The 21,654-nt window shown below is 37.9% G+C and overlaps 1 protein-coding gene across 1 annotated transcript; it reads right to left on the reverse strand.

The window, feature by feature from the left end:
* Positions 1 to 19,518: 19,518 nt before the first annotated feature.
* LOC141674612 (uncharacterized) lies at positions 19,519 to 19,962 on the reverse strand. The gene has a single exon (XM_074481323.1). The coding sequence runs from the start codon at positions 19,960 to 19,962 to the stop codon at positions 19,519 to 19,521; it is 444 nt and encodes a 147-aa protein (XP_074337424.1).
* Positions 19,963 to 21,654: the final 1,692 nt, after the last annotated feature.

A 21,654-nucleotide genomic window follows, 5' to 3' on the forward strand; every position in this document is an offset into this window, starting at 1 on the left:
TTAATCATAATTAAATTCTAATTAAAATAAATATAAAAATACCTTTTATTTTTGCAGTAAAACAAGTTGTTATTTCTGAAAGTACTTTTCACGAGTTTCGATTTGGTTATTTACACGCTTGATTTCGATTTCGATAACGCCTTCGTTTTTAGGTCTGATTCTGAAGAACGCGGCGAGTATTCAAGTTTTTCTCTATAAATTATATGTTTTAACTATTTGTTATGATTATCTTTATAAAAAAAAATAAGAAAAAGGCTATTTATACTTATGGAATATTAATATTTTGTTGGATCATATCGGGTCCGAAAATAGAATACTTAACCGCTAAGTAAGTATAAAAATGATCCAATTTGATACCCATTTTGGATAATTATCAAAATCGGGCTTCTTATAAAACACCCTACTTGAAGATAATGTAATAATTTAATCAAAATATCCCGTCTCTCGAGAATACGGGTTTTATTGATCTATCGAAATGACTATCGTATCGAAAATTTTACGACGGGACTCGTACAGATCAAACCGTACTCCGGATTCAAAAAGTCAAAACACGAAAAATGTTCAGAATAATCATATTTGGTTAGGAAGGAGTTTTCCGAAGACTTTCGGGTTGAAAAAACGCAAAAACAGTTGAAGTTGGACGATTCCCGGTTTTATAAAATAGTTTTATAATTACTCAGAAAATAATTATTAAATCCATAAATCCCTTATAAATTCATATAACAACCTAAAAATTACCATAATTATCTATACTTTATTTTGGACATATAAAAATTAAAATACTTAAATTTTATCATATATAAGCATCTAAATATCAAAATCACTTATCAGATAATTCACCAAAATTCACATAATAATCACATAATAATTATTTATTGATAAAAATAATTACACGATATATCCCAGATATTACATTCTTTCCCCTCAAAAGGATTCTGTCCTTAGAATCTCCTAAGTAAACAAATGAGGGTAATTTTCTCGCATGTCCCTTTCTAACTCCCAAGTTGACTCTTCAACCTTTGAGTTTCTCCACAGTACTCTTACTAAACTTACAACTTTATTTCTCAACACTTTTTCTTTCTTTTGTAGAATCTCTATTGGATTCTCAACATAAGACAAATCTTCCTACAGTTATATCGGCTCATACACGATTACATGCCTGGAGTCTGGATTATATTTCTTAAGCATCGATACGTGAAATACATTATGAATGTGCTCCATATGCGGGGGTAATGCCAATTCATATGCTACCTTACCGACATATTTCAAAATTTCAAAAGGTCCAACGTATCTAGGACCCAGCTTCCCTTTCTTTCCAAACCTCGACAATCCTTTCCACGGTGACACTTTCAACAACACTAAATCTCCGTTTTTAAATTCCATGTTCTTTCTGGATTGATCCGCATATTTTCTTTGACGATCCTATGCTGCAATTAACTTTTCTGAATGACTTCAACAACTTATTTTGTCTGCTGCACCAATTCAGATCCAAGTATCTTACGTTCTCCAACTTTATCCCAATATACTAGTGATCGACATTTACGTCCATAAAGAACTTCGTAGAGAGGCATTCCGATACTGGTATGATAACTGTTGTAATACGTAAATTCTATTAAGGGAAAATGCTCATCCCAATTTCCTTTAAAATCAATGGCACAAACACGTAACATATCTTCAATTTTCTGAATTGTTCTTTCGCTTTGGCCGTTAGTCTGTGGGTGATAAGCTGTATTCATATTCAACTTGGTTCCTAAGTATTCTTGAAAACTTCTCCAAAATCTTGAATTGAATCATAAATATCGGTCCGATACAATAGACATAGGGACTCTATGACGAACTACTATTTTCTTTAAATACATGTGAACCAACTTGTCCAATGTAAATCTTTCATAAATAGGCAGAAAATGAGCTGACTAAGTTAGTTTGTCCACTATAACCGAAATGGCGTTATGGTTCGCTTTCGTCCCTGGTAAGGCGACTATAAAGTCCATAGCAATATGCTCCCACTTCCACTCTGGAATCTCTAATGGTTGCAATAATCCACTTGGTCTCTGGTGCTCTGCCTTAACTCTTTGACACGTATAACATTTGCTAACTCATTAAGCAATTTCTCTCTTCATGTCTGGCCACCAATAATTCTCCTTTAAATCTCTGTACATCTTGGTACTCCCTGGATGGATGGAATACTTTGAGTTGTGTGCTTCTTGTAGAATTTCATTCTTCAATTCTGTCACTGGTGGAATCCAAATTCGAGAAGAAAATTTGAGAATACTTTGATCATCCTTTTGAGTGCATAACTCCTCTCCTACCAAACGATTAATATCTTGATCCTTTACTTCCTCTTGGAATTTTTTTATCTTCTTCAACGATTCTGGCTGAAAAGTCATATTATACATCTTCGCTTCATTAGGCTTGCAGATTCTGACTTCCAAATCTAATTTCTGAAACTCCTTATATAATTCTTCTGGTACTGTTAACATATTTAATCTCTCCTTTCTACTTAACGCGTCTGCCACCACATTTGCTTTTCCTGAGTGATAGTTAATGCGCAAACATAGTCCTTAATCAACTCCAACCATCTTCGTTGTCTCATATTAAGTTCCTTTTGTGTGAATATGTACTTCAGACTCTTGTGGTCCGTATAAATCTCACATCTTTCTCAATATAGATAATGTCTCCAAATCTTCAAGAAGAATACTATTGCTGCTAATTACAAGTCATGCGTAGGATACTTCTGCTCATGAGGTTTCAGTTGTCTAAATGCATTTGCAATAACTTTATCATGCTGCATCAAGACATAACCTAATCCCTTATGAGAAGCATCACTATAGATTATAAAATTTCCTTGATCATCTGGAAGTGACAAAATAGGTGTTGTGATCAATCTCTTCTTCAATTCCTGGAAACTTTCTTCACACTTCTCGTTCCATATAAACTTCTCATTTTTTCGGGTAAGCTTCGTCAAAGGTGTCACAATCCTCGAGAAATATTGAACAAATCTTCGATAATATCTTGCTAAACCTAAGAAAATTATCACTTTTGTTGGTATTTTTAGCCTTTCCCAATTCATAACAGCTTCTATCTTCGCCGGGTCCACTTTGATCCCTTCATTACTTACTATGTGCCCTAAAAATAGAACTTCCTGTAACCAAAACTCACACTTTGAAATCATTGCATACAACTTCTCCTTTCTCAATATTCCCAAAGCTATCATTAAATGCTCCACATGGTCTTCCATTGACTTTGAGTACATTAAAATATCATCAATAAACACAATGACAAACTTGTCTAAATATTCCTTAAATATTATGTTCATCAAGTCGATAAATGCTGTTGAGGCATTGGTCAATCCAAAAGACATCACTAAAAATTCATAATGACCATACCTTATTCTGAAAGCTGTCTTTGGTATATCTTCAGGTTAAATCTTTAGTTGGTGATATCCATATCTCATTTCAATTTAAGAGAAATATTTGGCTCTTTTCAGCTGATCAAACAAATTATTAATTCGCGGTATTGGGTACTTGTTTTTAATCGTAAGCTTATTGAGTTCTCGATAGTCGATGCATAACCTCATGCTTCCATCCTTCTTCTTAACAAATAGTACCGGTGCACCCCACGGGGATACACTAGGTCTAATCACTCCTTGTTCTAACAATTCTTGCAGTTGCTTTTCCAACTCATTCATTTCAACGGGCACCGTTCTGTACGGGGCCTTAGATATTGGTTCTGTTCCAGGTGCTAAGTCAATCGCAAACTCAATTTTTCTATCTGGAGGAAATCCTGGTAACTCGTCTGGGAACATGTCCAGAAATTCATTTACCACTGGAATGTCTTTCAGTTTTGCTGGCTCCTGAAATCTATCTATCGTATAAGCAATAAAATGCTAACATCCTTGTCGTAGTAACTTCTTAGCTTGAATAATTGTTAAGAACTTCTTTGCTTGCCTCTGACCTCTAAACGTCACCACTTTTTCATTTGGCATCTTCAAGGTTACCTTCTTACTACGACAGTCTATCTGAGCATCATGCTTAGATAACCAGTCCATTCCTAAAATAACGCCAAACTCTCCTAACTTAAAGGGTATCAAATCAACACCAAACTTATTGAAAGAAATCTCAATCTCAAAGTCCGTACACACTTGGTTAATAGATACACGCTCTCGATTTGTTAATTCTACAATCATAATATTATTTAACAATTCATATGGATAATTCGACTTATCAACAAAATCTTGAGAAATAAATGATCGAGTTGCCCCTGAATCTACTAACACTTTAGCACATAAAGAATTCACAGTAAGCATACCTGCCATAACATCAATGTCCATAATAGCATCCCTCACAGACATGTCATAAAATCTAGCTCTGGGAAGTTCATTCATTGTTGGAGTAGCTCCCATGATTCTTAGCACATTATTGACTGATACCGGTGTCTTGAAATCCCTTGCTATATTTCCTGGCTTTCCACACTTGAAACATGTAAACCCAATTGTTGGAACCTTGCCTGCTTGATTCCTGATAGGTTGATCCTTATTTATTGGCTCTCTGGATAGTTGATTACGACACTCTCTTGAATAGTGCCCCCTATGGTTGCATCTATAGCAGACCATATTCAACTTGTTGCAAACTCCTCCATATTCAACTTGTCTGGTAAAGCTGGCCTTTGCTGGGTTGGCTGGTTCCCAGTAGCTGGACGGTTGCCTTGTCCTCCGTCGCCTACATCCTGCCTTCTGAAATTAAAATTCCTCCCGGTCTGAAACTTGCCTTTCCTCTGATTAAAATTTGGAAATTTCCCTGCTTGGGACTATCCTTCACTTCCCTCAAACTTCCTCTTCTTACCGTCCTTCTTCTGTGACATTTCACTCTCCGTTTCCGCAATCATAGCTTTCTGCACGACTCCCGCATACGTATCCAATTTAAATATGGACACCTTCCCTCGGATCAATGGCTTAAGACCTTTCTAGAATCTCTTAGCTTTCTTCCTATCAGTGTCCACATATGATGCTAAAAATCTAGACAATTCCTCAAACTTACTTTCATAATCTGCTACTGACATATTTTCCTATTTTAACTCTAGAAACTTTAATTCCATTTGATCCTGAACAAACTGAGGGAAATACTTCTCTATAAATAACTCCTTGAATCTATCCCATGCAATATCACATGTACCTTCCAATGTCTTAACAGTTTCCCAATAATAGGTGGCTTCATTCTTCATATAGTAATTCGCAAACTCAGTTTTCTGTTCCTCTTTCACCTTGACTAAAGAAAATGCTTTCTCAATTTCCTTTAACCAAACTCTTGCCTCAATAGGATCTACAGAACCTTTAAATTTTGGTGGATTCACTTCCTGAAAGGTCTTAAAGGTTACATGAGGATTGGCTTGCCTCTGTTGTTGTTGAGTCAGGTGGACTGTTTGTTGAGCCAAGATCTAAAGAATCTAGGCTACAGTTGGGTCTATAGGACTTGGATTTTCATTCTGATTATTGTTGTCTTGGTTGTTGTTGTTGATTTCTTCATTCTGGTTGGTAGTACAGGTATTTCTTCTGAGAGGCATTTTCTGTAAAGAATCAAACAACTTATTTAGCCATTAAATCAAATCCTTTTTATTAAAAGTTTTTGTAAACACAGATATCTCTTTTTGAAAATATTTTCAATAGTTGAACTAAGTAAATTGCATGCTTCTTTACAAAGTGTAAACAATTAGGTGATAGGGTGCATGTTATCACAAGAGTTTATAACTCGTGCAGCAAGATAAAATAGGTACAATATGTAAATGACAATTCCAGAAAAGGAAAGTTTCTGATATATATGTGTCAAAGTTTGGTAGTACAAATGTGAAAATATTTCAGCAAAAGCAAAAGGTACAACAGGCCTATCCACTAGTTAGCAGGTTTAGTCTATATATATACCAACCAAAAGTCTGATGATACACATTACACAGTATTATACATATAACAACTGTCGCATTATTTCTATCGTCTAACTCCAAAGAAACTCTGGCCCACCAAGCCTCGCAAGGTCCTCTAACACCTCTTTGGCCCACCTGGTAAGAGCATCTGGGTCTGTAAACTCACAAGTAGCTTCATGAAATCTAGCCTCAAGTATTCTTCGGGTCACATGAATCTCTCCCGAAGCTCCCTCGCGCTCCTGTCAACATCTATAGTCCTTATAATATGTTTTAGATCCTAAATATGAGCCAACAGAGCCTCTCTCTCTAAAAGAAAAGCCTCATACTTATGGTAAGGAACATGATATGGAGTAAACTGAAAAGATGCACCCAAACTTGAATGCACAGTAGAGTCAGAATCAGCAGGTGGGGGACCTCGAATATGTGGTCTCACACCAGGAAGTAATATGGCTAACACTGGTGGGAGAGCAGGGTGTGGATCAGATGACAGTCCTCTGACTGAAGGCTCCTATCTAAACTAGTGGAAGAGCAGGGAATGGGATAAAAGAATTTGCCATGACTGCTATCTGAAAATTACGCTGCTAGATAAGCATCTCGAATCTTATCACGAATCATACCAAAACCTACCATTTAGTCACACTCAACCTCTCGATGTCCTATCTGTCTTTTTCTTAATCCTAATCCTAACCTTCTACCCATTCCCGACAATCTAGGCTCGTGGAAGTGACCTTTAACCTGTAGTTCTGATACCAAACCTGTAACGCCCTCAAACCCAGGTCAGAAGTTTGGGGTTCACAACACACACACACACCCGTTATATAAAGTTGTTTATGAAAATAATATATGCAATGACCCTACTTACCATAACCATGGTTCGCAACAGGTTAAAGTATGCCCACAAGCCATAGCCTTATTTATATTATAAACGTATCAAATCCTAATTTATTTATCTTACAACTGAAAATAAATTAGTCTTACAAACTTTCAACTCAAACTAAGATAATCATTTTCTGCTAACTTATTCCATTTCAACCTGGAAACCTAGCTCGCACACTTGTCTGGGGATCCTCGCAACCACCAATTTCATTTTTAACTGGAAAAGAATATAAACAGATTCGCAAGAGCGAGGTAACTAGCTCAGCAAGTCACAATGATAACACTGAGATTAAACAATGCTCAATTGAAATGATATAAGGAAACAAGTTTCTTGATAAACAATGATTAGAATTGGAAATTCACTTTAATTTTAAAAATCAAAGTTAGGTTGTTGATCAGTCATGCACTAACCCTAAGCAAGGCACATTGCTCTGCTCTATATACTGGATCCAAGGCACACATTGGCCTAATATGACCACGAATCTGGTCCGACCATGAATCTGGTCCACATTTAAAAACAATCCAATTCTATAATATAAACATGATAAACAATATAAATCAATAAGCAGAATTATAAACAATATTTATTTTTAAGCGTAGGGTGATTCATAACACCATGAAGGTATAACAAGATGTAAAACATGGTTGGATTTAAGCCCGGAAAAGAATCAAATAGCAAAAGAACAAAGTTTAACAGTTCAAGGATTAGTCTTCTGATGTGCAAGGTATAAAGGTTGATATGTTGAGCAATTCCGGTTCAGTGATTTGTGTATGGTGTACATGTATTTGTGGAGTAGTATCGTATATATGTAGTTCGTATCTGGGAATTCAACAATCGTTGGTTTACAAATAATAAGGCTTACGGCTCAAAGATCAATGAGAAGAATCAGGGTTTAGGATTAAGTACTTCAAAGTACTTGCAATATAAAACATAACTATTTTAATACATATCAAGATGGTTCAAGAAATAATTGCAGTGTAACAATAATGAACGGAAATACTTGCCTTATTCCAATCCGCTTTGACTTTATGATTCTCACTCACTGACCACTTGCTTTCCCTTTCCATGTCTCGCTTCCTCTTTTAGACATTCAAGTATTTATCAATACTTATTCTCATCTCATTCTATTCGTTACAAAATTCTATCTACCCTCCGTTTCACCCAAATCCGACTTACGGATTGAAAGTTACAGCAAAAACCGTCAAACAATGCACATAGAGTCATATTATACATGAATCTGATCACATATAGCACATAACACGTAAGATATTTGATCAAAATAAATTTTCAAAGAAGATTCGGGGTTAAAATGATTTTTCGGGTATTTAATACGAATTTTTGAACAATTTTCGGAATTAAAACGGGTCAACAAATCATTTTATAATTAAATAACAAGGTTCGAACACCCGAATGTGACTTTAAAATCATTTAATAATAATTATAGAGCCTTGAAAATAATTTAAAATAATATTTTAAAGCTTAAAACTATTTTTCGGAATTTTAAAATCAAAAGAAATAATTAAATCTAATTAAATAATCAATTAAATTTAATTAATAACTAATTAAATCAATATATCAATTAATATTTAAATTAATTGACTAATTAAATAATTAATTATAAACTAAAATTAATTAATTAAATAATTTAGATTTATTTTTGAATTAAAAATAATTTTCAGAATTTAAATAATAATTTTTGAAATTAAAATGAATTTTTGAAACTAAAAAATAGAATTTTTGAATAATTTTTAAATTAAAACCGCCTTAACAGATTTTAGATTTAAAATAGGGGAAAAACATATCAAAACCGGTTCAAAAATCGGGACGAAAACCGTGTTGCCGGGTCGAACAAGAACACTAGCTCCGACCGACTGGTTTCCAAAATCCAGTGACCGGATAATTTTCCGGCGAGCCTCGATCTCCATCAAAACGTCACGATTTTGCCTATTTTTCGACTGAGTTTTGTTTAAAACCATAACAGAAGTCTGGTTATAGCAATAACAACAACATAACATCCCCAGAAATGAAAATCCGGCGATATCGCCATTAACGCCGGCGAGAAGCTCTAAAATCCGGTCACACGATGCAGGCTTGCAACTTAGCAGTTCTATATATGAATCCAATCATTTTGACACGATCTATCAATTGACATAACTCAATCAAACCCAGAATCAACAGATCAAAAGTTCCCAAATTTAATTAAGAACATTCAAAGTTCTAAAAACCCTAGTTTTATTAATCCGAGAATCAAACTCAATTTTCTATATGTTATTGAACTACAAATTCAACATATAATATACCAAAATGATCAGGATAAAATAATCTACAAGATACAACCATCAAATCATAGAAACAACATCAAAATAAAAAATTCATTTATTAATCATAATTAAATTCAAAATTAAAATAAATAAATATAAAAATAACTTTGATTTCTGCAGTAAAAGAAGTTGTTGATTCTGAAAGTACTTTTCACGAGGCTCGATTTGGTTATTCACACGCTTGATTTCGATTTCGATAACACCTTCATTTTTAGGTTTGATCCTGAAGAACGCGACGAATATTCGAGTTTTTCTCTATAAATTATATATTTAACTGTTTGTTTGTGATTATCAGTATAAAATAAAATAGGAAAAAGATAATTTATACTTATGGAATATTAATATCCCATTGGATCATATCGGATCCGAAAATAAATTATTTAGCCGCTAAGTAACAATAAAAATGATCCAATCTGATACCCGTTTTGGATAATTATCAAAACCGGGCTTCTTATAAAACACCCTATGAGAAGATAATGTAATAATTTAATCAAAATATCCCGTCTCTCGAGAATACGGATTTTATTGATATATTGAAATGACTATCACATCGAAAATTTTGCGCCGGGACTCGTACGGGTCAAACTGTACTCCGGATTGAAAAAGTCAAATGACGAAAAATGTTCAGAATAATCAGATTAGGTTAGGAAGGAGTTTTCCGAAGACTTTTGGGTTGCAAAAATGCAAAAACGGTCGAAGTTGGACGATTCCCGGTTTTATAACATAGTTTTATAATTACTCAGAAAATAATTATTAAATCCATAAATCCTTTATAAAATCATATAACAACCTAAAAATTACAAGAAAAATATCAAAATTATCTATATTTTATTTTGGACATATAAAAATTAATATACTCAAATTTTATCACATATAAGCATCTAAATATCAATATCAGTTATCTGATAATTTACCAAAATTCACATAATAATCACATAATAATTATTTATTTTAAAAATAATTGCACGGCATATTCCGGATATTAGGGTTTTCTTATAACTATTGAGGATATAACATTACATCCTTAGATGGTGGAGCTCATTCACGTCCTGGGGCCTCACCTTGACAGTCAAGGGGCACATCCTAGGATTCATGGTAACTCTACTCTGTTAGCCTCTTTTCTCCTGAAGTTCAAATATTAAGATTCTCCTTGTAGTCAATAAAGTTTTACCTCACCATCAATATTTTTCTGAAGGCTTGCCCTAAGGAAATGGGGTGTCTTGAGAGACGAGGAAATGGTTCCAACTCATCAAGAAATCTTCATCAAAAACTTTCGTAGAATTTTTCTTACCCTTAGAGGGAAATACTCCTCAAGATATCAATCACACGGAAGGCGCACCCTTCCTAACTAGTACACAACATCTGATAATTATTGATCTTTTTCAGATAATATTTCCTACCTGCAAGAAACACAACTAATATGAAACTTTAAATGTTACCTCGAGGATGCGTCCTAGATGGCCGAATGTGTCCAATTAGCGAATTCTCTTAAAATTTGTTGGAAGTCGTCTGAACGTCTAATATCTTAATCAAGGCGCGTCCTAAGAGTTTGTGGGGATCTCTTTCATGTAGAATCACTTTCACAATCTTCTTCCTGCACAAGTACCAGAAATAAATAACGGAAAGCACGACAAAACTAGTTGAGTGTTACCATGAGGGATCGTCTTAAAATGGTGACTAACTCCAGGTAATTGTGCCTTCATTTTAGAGTGTTCTCCTCCTGATCATCCTCGGATTTGCCCATGATTGAGTCTTCTAAACCAAATAGGATTCTTAAATCTTCTAAATCAAATATGACTTTTTAGTCTTCTTGTTAGGATAGGATTTTCCAATCTTTATATCGAATAGGATTCTTCAATCTTCTAACTAGAATAAGGTTCTCCAATCTTTTATACCAAATAGGTTCCTCCCAATATTTTAAATCAAATAGGTTTCTTCCAATCTTCTGAATCAAATAGGTTTCTTTCAATCCTCTAAACCGAATAGGTTTCTTCAATCTTCTAAGAAAAATATGATTTTTAGTAAAAATTCGCAGCTTCTATTTTCCTCTGTTTCTGGGTTGTTGAATTTTCATAACTAGATCACCTCTGAATTAAAAAAAATTCAATAAGTTTCGCGTAGATTGTAAGATCGTCCACGTTTGACTGACATAACTTGAGGTAGGGTCCAAAAGTGTAAGTAGATCGCTCAACTCAGCATATCCGAATTTTGCATCCAACTTCGCTCCTTCGTGGCCATGGCTACAAACTTTAACCCCCTGGCTATAAATTATCATCCATGGATCTCCCTCGTGGCCTCGACTACTACATTCAAATCTCCTTCGACCCACCTGGCCAAAAATAGTTATTCATGGATCTTCTTCGTGGCCATTGTTTGCAACCCCCTCCATGGCTATCATTCAATTCTTGCATTAAAGAACCTTCAGCATGATTAGACATCTCTTCCTCCTAGATTATAATCTTAATCAGCACCCCTCCTTCTAGCATCAATTTGTTGACGGAGAAAGTTGGTAACAAGAAAGTTTGAGATTCGTCATAGGAATCAAGATGTACGATGATGATTCTTCGCCTTAAAAGTGAGCAGAATGTGATGGTTGTGATGAATTGGGGGCTGAAATTGCTTAGGGTTGGTGGTGGCTCCATAAGGCTCTCACTTACAACCCCTTGCAATTTTTCTACATATCCCTATTTATTAGGAATCAAGCCAACATAGTTCTTGGGGAACAAGATACCTAACGGGCTTAAATTTCTCATCCTGAGGCTTAGTAAGAAATCTTTTAAAAACTGTCTTCTACTAGCTTTAGTAATGTCCACTAATGAGGCCTAACCACAAAGGCCCAAGGCTCGTACATGACTTCGAGACGTTGCGAATAAGTCATCTCCCCGTCCGAGGATAACCTTCCACTACCAGCTATTTCATTAGTCTATGGATGCTTGTATAGCCATAGTTTACCCCAAATATTGGACACATCCTTGTCCCCGGAATGAGGAGCCCCCATCAGATTAAAAGAGAAGTGATCCCATACTTCTGGGTGCAAAGTGAGGACAATCTGAAATCTCCCGACGAGGCCACCCGTTTACTACAGAGATAGAGCTCGCAGAGCATACACCAAAGTTTACCACAAATCCCCAATGAGAACACTGATTGACTATAGGAGGAGGCCTTCCGTACAGGCATACCATAGAGGTCTCTGACCACGGACACTGCCTTCCTATGGTTGTATTATAGGAAGGAGTTCTTCAATAGAGTACCTGCAAGCAATATGTTAGCATTAATAATGCATTGTCCTCCGAAAATCACGAAGAATCTAAAACATCTATCCAAGGAACCCAACGAGAGCCCATATTACGCCCAAATAAAGTTATAGGGCGTGCCCTAACTTCCCTGAAAGTTAGCGCTTCTCGTGTTCTGATACCTTGAGGGCGCGCCCTCCCTTTCCTGAAAAGGGGGTAGACCCTGATTTAGTTTAAACTAAGCAATTTCCTAATAATTTTGACTTAATTGAATCTAATTGACCCGAACAATTATTGTACCAATTTTTTGGCATAATAGTTATAGGTACAATTAAAATTTTATATAATCAATATTTAAAAATAAAATTCAAAGTCTTTAATATTTGCGGCTGTACAATTAAGTTTCTTAAAAAATTATTGGGAAGAAGTGTAAAATTTGTTTATGGATTTTCTACATATATACATGATTTAAAATGTTATAAGTAATTTTAAGAAATTTGTTTATATTCATTATACATCGATGATTTAAGGAATGTTGTAAATATTTTGTAAAAACATTAATGTAATACTTAGTTGAATTACATTAGATTTAATACATTCGTAGAGAATGCTTTAATGTGAAATCATACTTTTTGACGTATATAATATAAAAAATGCACAATTCTAGTTATAATTTTGATGTGTTATTTTTTTCTAACTGCACAGTGTCTACTAATACTAGTATAAAGTGACAAGTGAGTCTTATCCTCAAGAGAAAAATTTCAAGAATTTTATTTTAACCATTCTTAATTCTTGTTGAGAGAAAAATGAATATTGAAGATTTTTAACAACTAATTCAAAATAAATAAATTTGTTAAATCAATATACTAAAGGTTTAGAACGATGCAGGTTCACCATACTTATACGGAAAAAGTCAAAAAAGTATAACAATTTAATTGGTTAAGTAATTAAAGTAATAGTTAAAAATTTAAATGATGCTCTTGTTCTCCCTTTCAATTCTTCTAATTGCATATATGCCTCTAGTAAGTTAAATTTCCTTATTCATTAATCTCATTTAAATTCGATTAATTTATAATATTGGCCGGTTACAAAAATTAAGTATTAAAATATATCGATAAGAATTATTGTTTACCCCGCAAATAACTAGTCAAATTAAAGTAGAATGATGACGCAAACGTGACTTTCCATTTCACCGAATAATGAAACTAAGAGCAACGACTTTGTGGAAAGAGATGTAAAACTTTAATAATATTGTTAAAATATTGAAAGTTTTGCTTTAACAATTTTTAATTTTTATTTGTTTACTAATAATAATATTATTATTAATAAATAATATATTTTCAACTAGAACATCAATTATTTTTCCGAACTTAAACATGTTACCTTTTCTATTTTTTATAACTAAAATATCTTATTTTCAAAATATAATACTAGCATATCTATGTTGATGGAGGAATCTGGTAACAACAAAGATTAAGGTTTCTCGCCGGAACTAAGATCTGTGACGGTGGTTCTTTGCCGGAAACTTAAGCGGTGTGTGGTTGATTGTGGTTATTTTAAGCTGAGATTGATCAGAGTAAGTGGTGGCTCTCTTATCAGCTTTCAACTTCTTACCCTCTCAATGTACCTACGTACCCTTTATATAGAGATCAAGCCTGACGTAGTTCTCATAGAACAAGAAGTCTGATGGGTTTAGACTTCTTATTCCTAAGTCCAGTAGAAGCCCATCCAATATCCGTCTTCCGCTAGCTTTAGGAATGTCCAACTATAAGGCCCAACCGCGAAGGCCCAAGGCTCGTCCGTAACCGCAGGACTTCACGGATAGTGCATCTCCCTGCGCAAGGATAACACTCCGCTACAGCTATCTCCCTTGATTTACGAACGCAGGTATAGCCACGGTTCACCCCAAGTGCCAGACGCGTCCCTGTCCCCCGAATGAGGATAACCCACCAGATAGCAGGACAGGTGATCCCAAGCTCTTGGGTGCAAAGTGCAGGATAACTCCAAAGTTCTTCAACGAGGACACCCATTGAATACAAGAACAGAGCTCCCAAAGCACACACCAAAGTTAACCCCGCATCCCCAACGAGGACACCCGTTAAATACAGGATGAGGCCTTCAATCATCAGGCATACCCCTGGAGGCCTTCAAGCTTCTCACGGACATCCCCCTCCTTGACCGTCTCAAGGAGGGCATTCTTCAAAGAGTACCTGCAACAAATACATTAGTAAAAATAACCTCCATTACCCCTCTACAGGCAAGCTTTTTCCTGAAGTCACCATTAAGAACACATAGAACAAACACATGACGCGTCCTAGAACTTAGGACGCGTCCTCAACCTTATTAGACTTGCACCGTCTCCTCTAAACCATTATGCACAGCATCTCACTTCCTATGACGCGTCATCGTTAAAGTAGGCGCGTCCTACAGCTTCCATCGCCATAAGATTTCATCTGCTAAGCACTTTCAAAGACATCGACGCGTCCATATTTCCCGGGCGCGTCCTTTCTTGACCATGCACTCATCTTGCCTCGTAACATATCCTTCCCAAAACAGGCGCGTCCTCTTTAGCTGGACGCGTCCTAGTCCTCTTCAATGTAACACTGAGTTTGACTTGTAACCAGCCCGCATTTGACCCAAGTCAATCCAGTGCCAAATTTTTGGCATAACAACTACCCCCCAAATTCCATTTGCAGTTGATAACAAAATTTGAATTTCTTTCCAAAAAAGCAAAATTTGGCTCACAGGACGCGTCAATGACAGAGGACGCACCTTTCCTTCAATCCATATCCTTGGTGTACAGCTGTCGCCCACGTAAGCTGACTATCCTCTATAAATATCTTCCTCCAACCCACAATTGTACCTTACTCTTTTTCTCTCCAGAAACCACCATTACCGCCGTTCTCAAGCTTTTGGCTCAAAATCCCGACGATTTAACCTCCCATTACTTGATTTCTCTTGCTCAATCAACTCCCCAACTCAAAAGGTACATAAATCTCCTCTTATTTCTTTATTTAGCCAAGTACATTAGTTTTAATGAGCAAGAAACCGTTCATATGCTTCGAGTTTCCATGCACTATTCTTCATGCTCTTTTGTATGTATATGTGTATGTATAGGCAAATATCACATATTTAGCTTCCCTGACCTCCCAACTACATGTTTCTGGGATTTTATCATATTTCCCCCAAATTGCTAACAGTCGATTAACATTCCACCATTGTAACCATGTATGACGCGTCTTCCCGTCAAGGCGCGTCTTATTTCCTTTGTTTTATGCATATGTTTAAACCGTTTTAACTAAAGGTCATATTAGGGCAACACCTTACTAGGACGCGTGTCGATAGTGATTTTCACACGATAAATTCTTAGGACGCGTCCTCAAATATTTCTAGCATCTTCCTTGTGATTCGTTCATTCACCATCTTCTTCCTTTTTCCTTTTTTTTTTGGATGCGTCCTCAAATGTTTATTTCTTATTTGGCAGCTGGAGGACACATTTTCTTCCTCACCATTTCACCCGTTTAAGGCCCTCAACAAATGTATTGGAGTCTATTCCCCGCACCTGATCTCTTTTAAACCCGACTTTCCTGAGATCCACAGGACGAATTCCTTACTTAGAGCAGAAAGACGTGTCTTTGGTTCCCTTAAATCAAGAAGCTCTATAATGTCTGATTCCAGCTCCGATTCCATGGACCATGTTCCCATAAGCTCAAGAATGAAAAAGAAGGGAGTTAAAAGGCAAAGAACTCCAGTTCTCCATACTAGGGCCGCCATCGAAGATTGGACGGACGATGAAATTGTTCCTACCACAGGCCAAAAACCCCGTGGAACAGCTGTTTCAGACGAGGACGCGTCCCTTTCCCAGGACGCGTCAGATTCCCAAGGCGCAGCTCCTTCTCAGGACGCGTCCCCTCTTAGTGTAAGCGAATTTGAAAAGAGGGTTCCTGACCCCGAGGCATATCCTGTTTCCCCTCAGAAATCTGATTCTCCCCTGGAACATTGGGAACCTTCAGATGTTGAAGTGGATTGTGACTGGGCCAGGCTTGGCACCCTAACTGAGACAGAGAAAAATGCCAGAAGGAAGAAAGAAGGTAAGCTAGCATGTGTTGCCCTTGACTCGACTGCGACTGACTGGGAAATCCAATGGCATATGAAATACTATGACATGGAGGGCATCTGGGCGCGCCCTCTTCGAACCATGAGGCTGCACATCTTCAACGTTGGGAACCAAAGGATCCCAAGAATGGTGCTTACTCCAAAGTTAATTTCCTTGGGCGTGGGCGCGCCCTTACACCCCTACATTAAGAAAATTTTGAAATGGTACGACGTGGCTCCAGTCCAACTATCACCAAATTCATACAAGCTAGCCTGGGCTCTGTTCATTATGTACCATAACCTGAGATTGGGCGCGCCCTCGATGAAAGAGTTTAGCTTCTTCTACAGCATCAGGAAATCAATTCCCGGGTACCACTTCCTGGTTTTCAATAAATGGTTGAACAACAAAGGATTTAATGAAGGTAAAATCAGCCATGAACGGGACTGGAAGGAGCCATTTTTCTACATTTATGATGTCAAAAAGATGCGCGTTCGCTTCAACTTGGAACTAAGTAAGTTCAATGTTTTGGACGCGTCCTCTCTATAAGGGCGCACCCTTTCTTTTATAACCTTCTCTCTTTCTTTTGTTGTAACCTTTTCTCCCTTCTCTAGAAAAAGAACTCAGAAAGAGCTAACAGGAAAGAAGAAGAAAAGAGCAGAGAAGGTTTTACAGTATGCTGAGAAACATTTCAACCTCAAGGACATGATTACCGAAGAGAATTTGAAGAAAATAGGAGCTTTGTCCCCACGGGTGGGTTCTCTCTACAAATTTCGAGATTTCCATAATGGGAAACCCATCCTCACCGCTTCCGAAAAATCCAAAGGGCTCTAAGCCATAAAAATTATTCAGCCAGACATTAACAAAAAGGTGGATTTAGAGCAAGGTAAGAAATTATTATAGGTAAGACACGTCACGGCTTTAGGACGCGTCATATTTATGCTCACCTTTCTGCTTTAATTTTAGCCTGATTCATAGTCGTTACTTTACATATGCGCTATCACCTTGGGCGCGCCCTACCCCACGGGCGCGTCTCTTTATTACAAAAAGTGTCTTAGGTAAGATGAGTCACCTTTTTAGGACGTGTCATTCTCACACTCATTTATACATCTTTGCATTCATCTATATCTGTCATGCATGTAGAATTCTATATCATGATATTGGCGCGTCTTGTTTCCTAGACGCGTCTTCTTGTACTTAACTAATACCTTTTCATGTTTATATCACAGATATGGCCTCTCTTCCCAAAGGATTCGCAATTGGGGCCTCCAAAAAGCTAAGGGCCAAAAAACAGGCTCCTACAAAGGTTGATCCAAAGGCAAAAACCCCCCTCCTGTTGCAACTCCTTCTCCTCCACCCAAGATAATCGACACCACTGTGCTAGACATTCCCGAAAGGGTGGAGGACGCGCCCTCAAAGCGTCAAAAGACTGTTCCTGATGACCAGTCTTTCGTTCTCAGATAGCTGGCCGCGTCCTCGGTTGGTGACTTTTCCGAGGACGAAGTGAGAGGTTGGACCTTCAGGACTGAGCAACAAACAGAGGAGGCTATGGTCAGGGCTGCAGCCGAGTTTCACCTGCATGCCAGGCAGAGTACTAATATGGCTGCCAGGCTTAGGGCTGTCTTGCTGCTACAGATACTGCAAAGAGCCAGGCTGAAGACAAAGTTAAATCCCTGGAGAGATACATTACCCTGCTTGTCCAAGAAAAAGATGCTGAGATCAAACGTCTGGAGGGGGAGAGGACGCGTCTAGAAACGGAAAAAGCGGTGTTGGAGGGCAATGTCTCCTCAATGGAGAAGCAAATGGACAGTGTCATTGCGCTGAATTCCACTCTGCAGCTGGAGCTTGACACCCTAAATGATGATAGGCTGTATGGATGGACAGAGGAGAAGAAGCTAGTTTACCAACACGGCTTTCAGGCCGGGTTTGAAGAATGGTGCTCTGGGTTCATTGCCAACGACCCAGGTTATACATTTTTAAATTTTGATGCAGATACCCAGATATGGGTAAATGATTTCAGGGTCAGGGCCGCAGACTCCATCAAGAACAAAAGGATTTTTCTGGGCTTAGAGGAAGAGGACGCGTCCCCTGATCTTGCTCCGCTTCAGACTCAGCCTCCCCCTGCGGAAGACCAAGACAAGCCACATGACGCGCCTCCTGCTTAGGACGCGTCCTTTATCTTTTATGCACTTGAACTATTTTAAGGGTGCGGGCCCCTTGAAGCCTTGCAAGTTGTAGTATCTATTTTTGAACTTCATTCGCCTGCACTTTTTTTATAAAACCTCTTTGCCTTAACCATGCATACTTTTACTTAAGCATTCTATTTTGCCATTCACATGGATGCGTCTTATTATTAGGATGCGTCTTTTTTGACTATCACAAGTCAAGCAAACAACCGTCTTGGGCGCGTCCTCCTTGACTGGACGCGTCTTTTAGTTATTTAATGAATATTTTTGTTTGCAAAAACATATGAGCATAACACCATGTTATACCTGCATATTTAATCAAGGTACAAGGCACAATTGGGCGCGTCTTATGGTTTTGACGCGCCTCACCTTTGATTTAAAACTCATCCTCCTTCAGCTAGGACGCATCCTAAACAAGGACTTTTCCTTTTGAATCATGTTTTACCAAAGTTACAGTAACATTCAGTCCAAAGAGTATCAACCAAGACAACTTGGGCGCGTTCTTGGAAATAGAACACTTCTTAGTTTCACTTTGAGTTTTATTAATCCTTTTGTCAACCATTAATTCAGTTAGCATTCGCATAAAACCATCAATCAGGACGCGTCCTATGGTTAAGACGCTTCATGCAACCAAGTAAACAAAGCAAATAACTTTTTTTTGAAAAAATTTCAAAGATTTTATTTATAATGCGCTCTGGTGTCAAAAGTGCACCAGTCCCATGGCTACTATGCTCTGTGGGGAGATAAATTTTTAAAAAATGACCCTTCAACTAGTTCCAAGGTAAGTAGTACATGCACTACCCCCTAGGCTAGGAGGAATTTATTTAATTCTAGCCTATAATCTGGGCATAACCCAAAATAATAAAAGAGGTACGTAAGGGGCCAAAGCCGCGCCTTACTGGTAATACTTTCGGAGATGTTCCGCATTCCAAGCCCGCAGAACCAGCTTCCCTTCCATATCTTCAAGGTGATAAGTCCTCTTCCACATGATGGACTTTATTCTGTACGGTCCTTCCCAATTAGCTCCAAACACTCCATATTGGGGTTTCTTTGTATTGGGCATCACTTTCCTAAGTACCAAATCTCCCACCTTCAACAATTGTCCTTTTACCTTCTTGTTATAATACCTTGCGGCGCGTTGCTGATACGCCGCTAGCCTTAGCCGGGAATTTTCCCTCGTCTCCTCTAAGAGATCTAAATGAAGCCTTTGATTAAACTCAGCCTCTTCTTTCCTGTAACAATCTCTGCGAAGTGATCCCGATCCAACTTCCACATGGACCATAGCTTCGTAGCCATAAGTCAGCATAAACGGCGTCTCTCCTGTAGTAGATCGTGGCATAGTTTTGTATGACCACATCACCTTCGGGAGTTCTTCAGGCCAATTCCCTTTGCATTCCTCTAGTTTGGTTTTGAGGGTATGCTTTATTATTTTGTTAACAGCTTCTGTCTGTCCATTGCTTTGAGGATGATAGACTGCTGCAAACTCCTTCTTGATTTTCAACTCCTCACATAGTTGTCGCAACTCTTTGCTATCAAACTACTTTCCATTGTCGGAGACAAGCTTGTAAGGGATTCCAAACCTACATACGATGGAGTTGAAAACAAAATCCCTGATTTTCTTTGCGATAATAGTAGCCAGTGGCATAGCTTCCGTCCATTTAGTAAAGTAATCGACTGCAACCACTACATACTTGACGTAACTTTAGCTTTCGGCAATTCTCCGATAAGATCAATTCCCCACATGGCGAACGGCCACGGGCTTGCCATAGGCGTCAAGAGTGTCGCCGGCATAGATGAGTAGTTTGCAAAGCGCTGGCAGCGATCACATGACTTGACAAAATTTGTAGCATCTTCTTTCATTGTGGGTCAATAATATCCCCGGCGCAAAACTTTCATTGCCAACGAGCTACCCCCGAGTGATTGCCACAGATTTCTTCATGTACTTCTCTCAGGATGTAATTTCCTTCTTCTTCTTCAACACATCTAAGTAGAGGTTGGTTGAACCCTCTCTTGTATAGGACTTCGTTGTATATCACATATCTTGCAGCCTGATAGCGGAGTCGGCGAGCCTTAAACTTATCCTCAGGGAGTATTCCCTTGCGAATGTAAGCTAGAATGGGCGTCATCCATGTTTCCTTGGGAGCCTCATCCACTTACATAGTTTCTATCTCTGGGATACTAGGAATCTCCTGGATTTCAAGGGGGATGGATCCTAATAACACAGCCTCTTGTTGCGACCCCATTTTTGCCAGAGCATCCGCATTACTATTCTTCTCCCGCGGAACACATTCCAATCTAACTTCTTTGAACATTCCAATCAGGCGCTGTGCACATCTCAAGTATAATTCTGTTCGCGGGCCTCGTGCCTGAAATCCCCCGTTCACCTGATTCACTACCAACTCTGAGTCACTTCTTGCAATTAAGTTTCGCACCCCCATTTTGAAAGCGATTTTTAGGCCATTAATCAGCGCTTCATACTCCGCATCATTATTGGTTGCATAAAACTTGAAATGAATTACGCTCATCAGATGGTGGCCTTCTAGAGACACAAGTACTATACCCGTACCTGCTCCTCCATTGTTAACCGCCCCATCCACATGCAAGATCCACCAAGGATGTAGAGACTCCTCCAAAGTCTCCTCGGCATGAGGTGGATGTAACATTACCAAAGCTTTATCATCAATTTCAGAATCAAATTCCAACAAGAAATCGGCTAAGGCTTGCCCTTTTATCGTTGTTCGGGGCACATATTCCAAATCAAACTGTCCCAACTCCACAGCCCATTTCAGCATTCTGCCTGATGACTCTGGTTTATGCAGGACCTGTCGCAGTGGGTACGCTGTACGAACTTCAACTCTATGGGCCTGAAAATACGGCCGCAGTTTTCTTGATGCAAGAATCAGGGCGTAAACCAGTTTCTCCATGCTTGTGTAGCGAGTTTCAGCATCGTGTAACCGCTTACTCACGTAGTACACTGGTGATTGCTGCCCATCTTCCTCTCTTACCAGAACTGCACTGATTGAATATTCAG

Source organism: Apium graveolens, chromosome 7 (assembly GCF_009905375.1).
Source record: "Apium graveolens cultivar Ventura chromosome 7, ASM990537v1, whole genome shotgun sequence".
NCBI classification, from domain to species: domain Eukaryota; kingdom Viridiplantae; phylum Streptophyta; class Magnoliopsida; order Apiales; family Apiaceae; genus Apium; species Apium graveolens.

Excerpts from the sequence above, each read along its gene's own strand:
- LOC141674612 (XM_074481323.1), bottom strand. The coding sequence starts at position 19,962 with ATGCCACGATCTACTACAGGAGAGACGCCGTTTATGCTGACTTATGGC.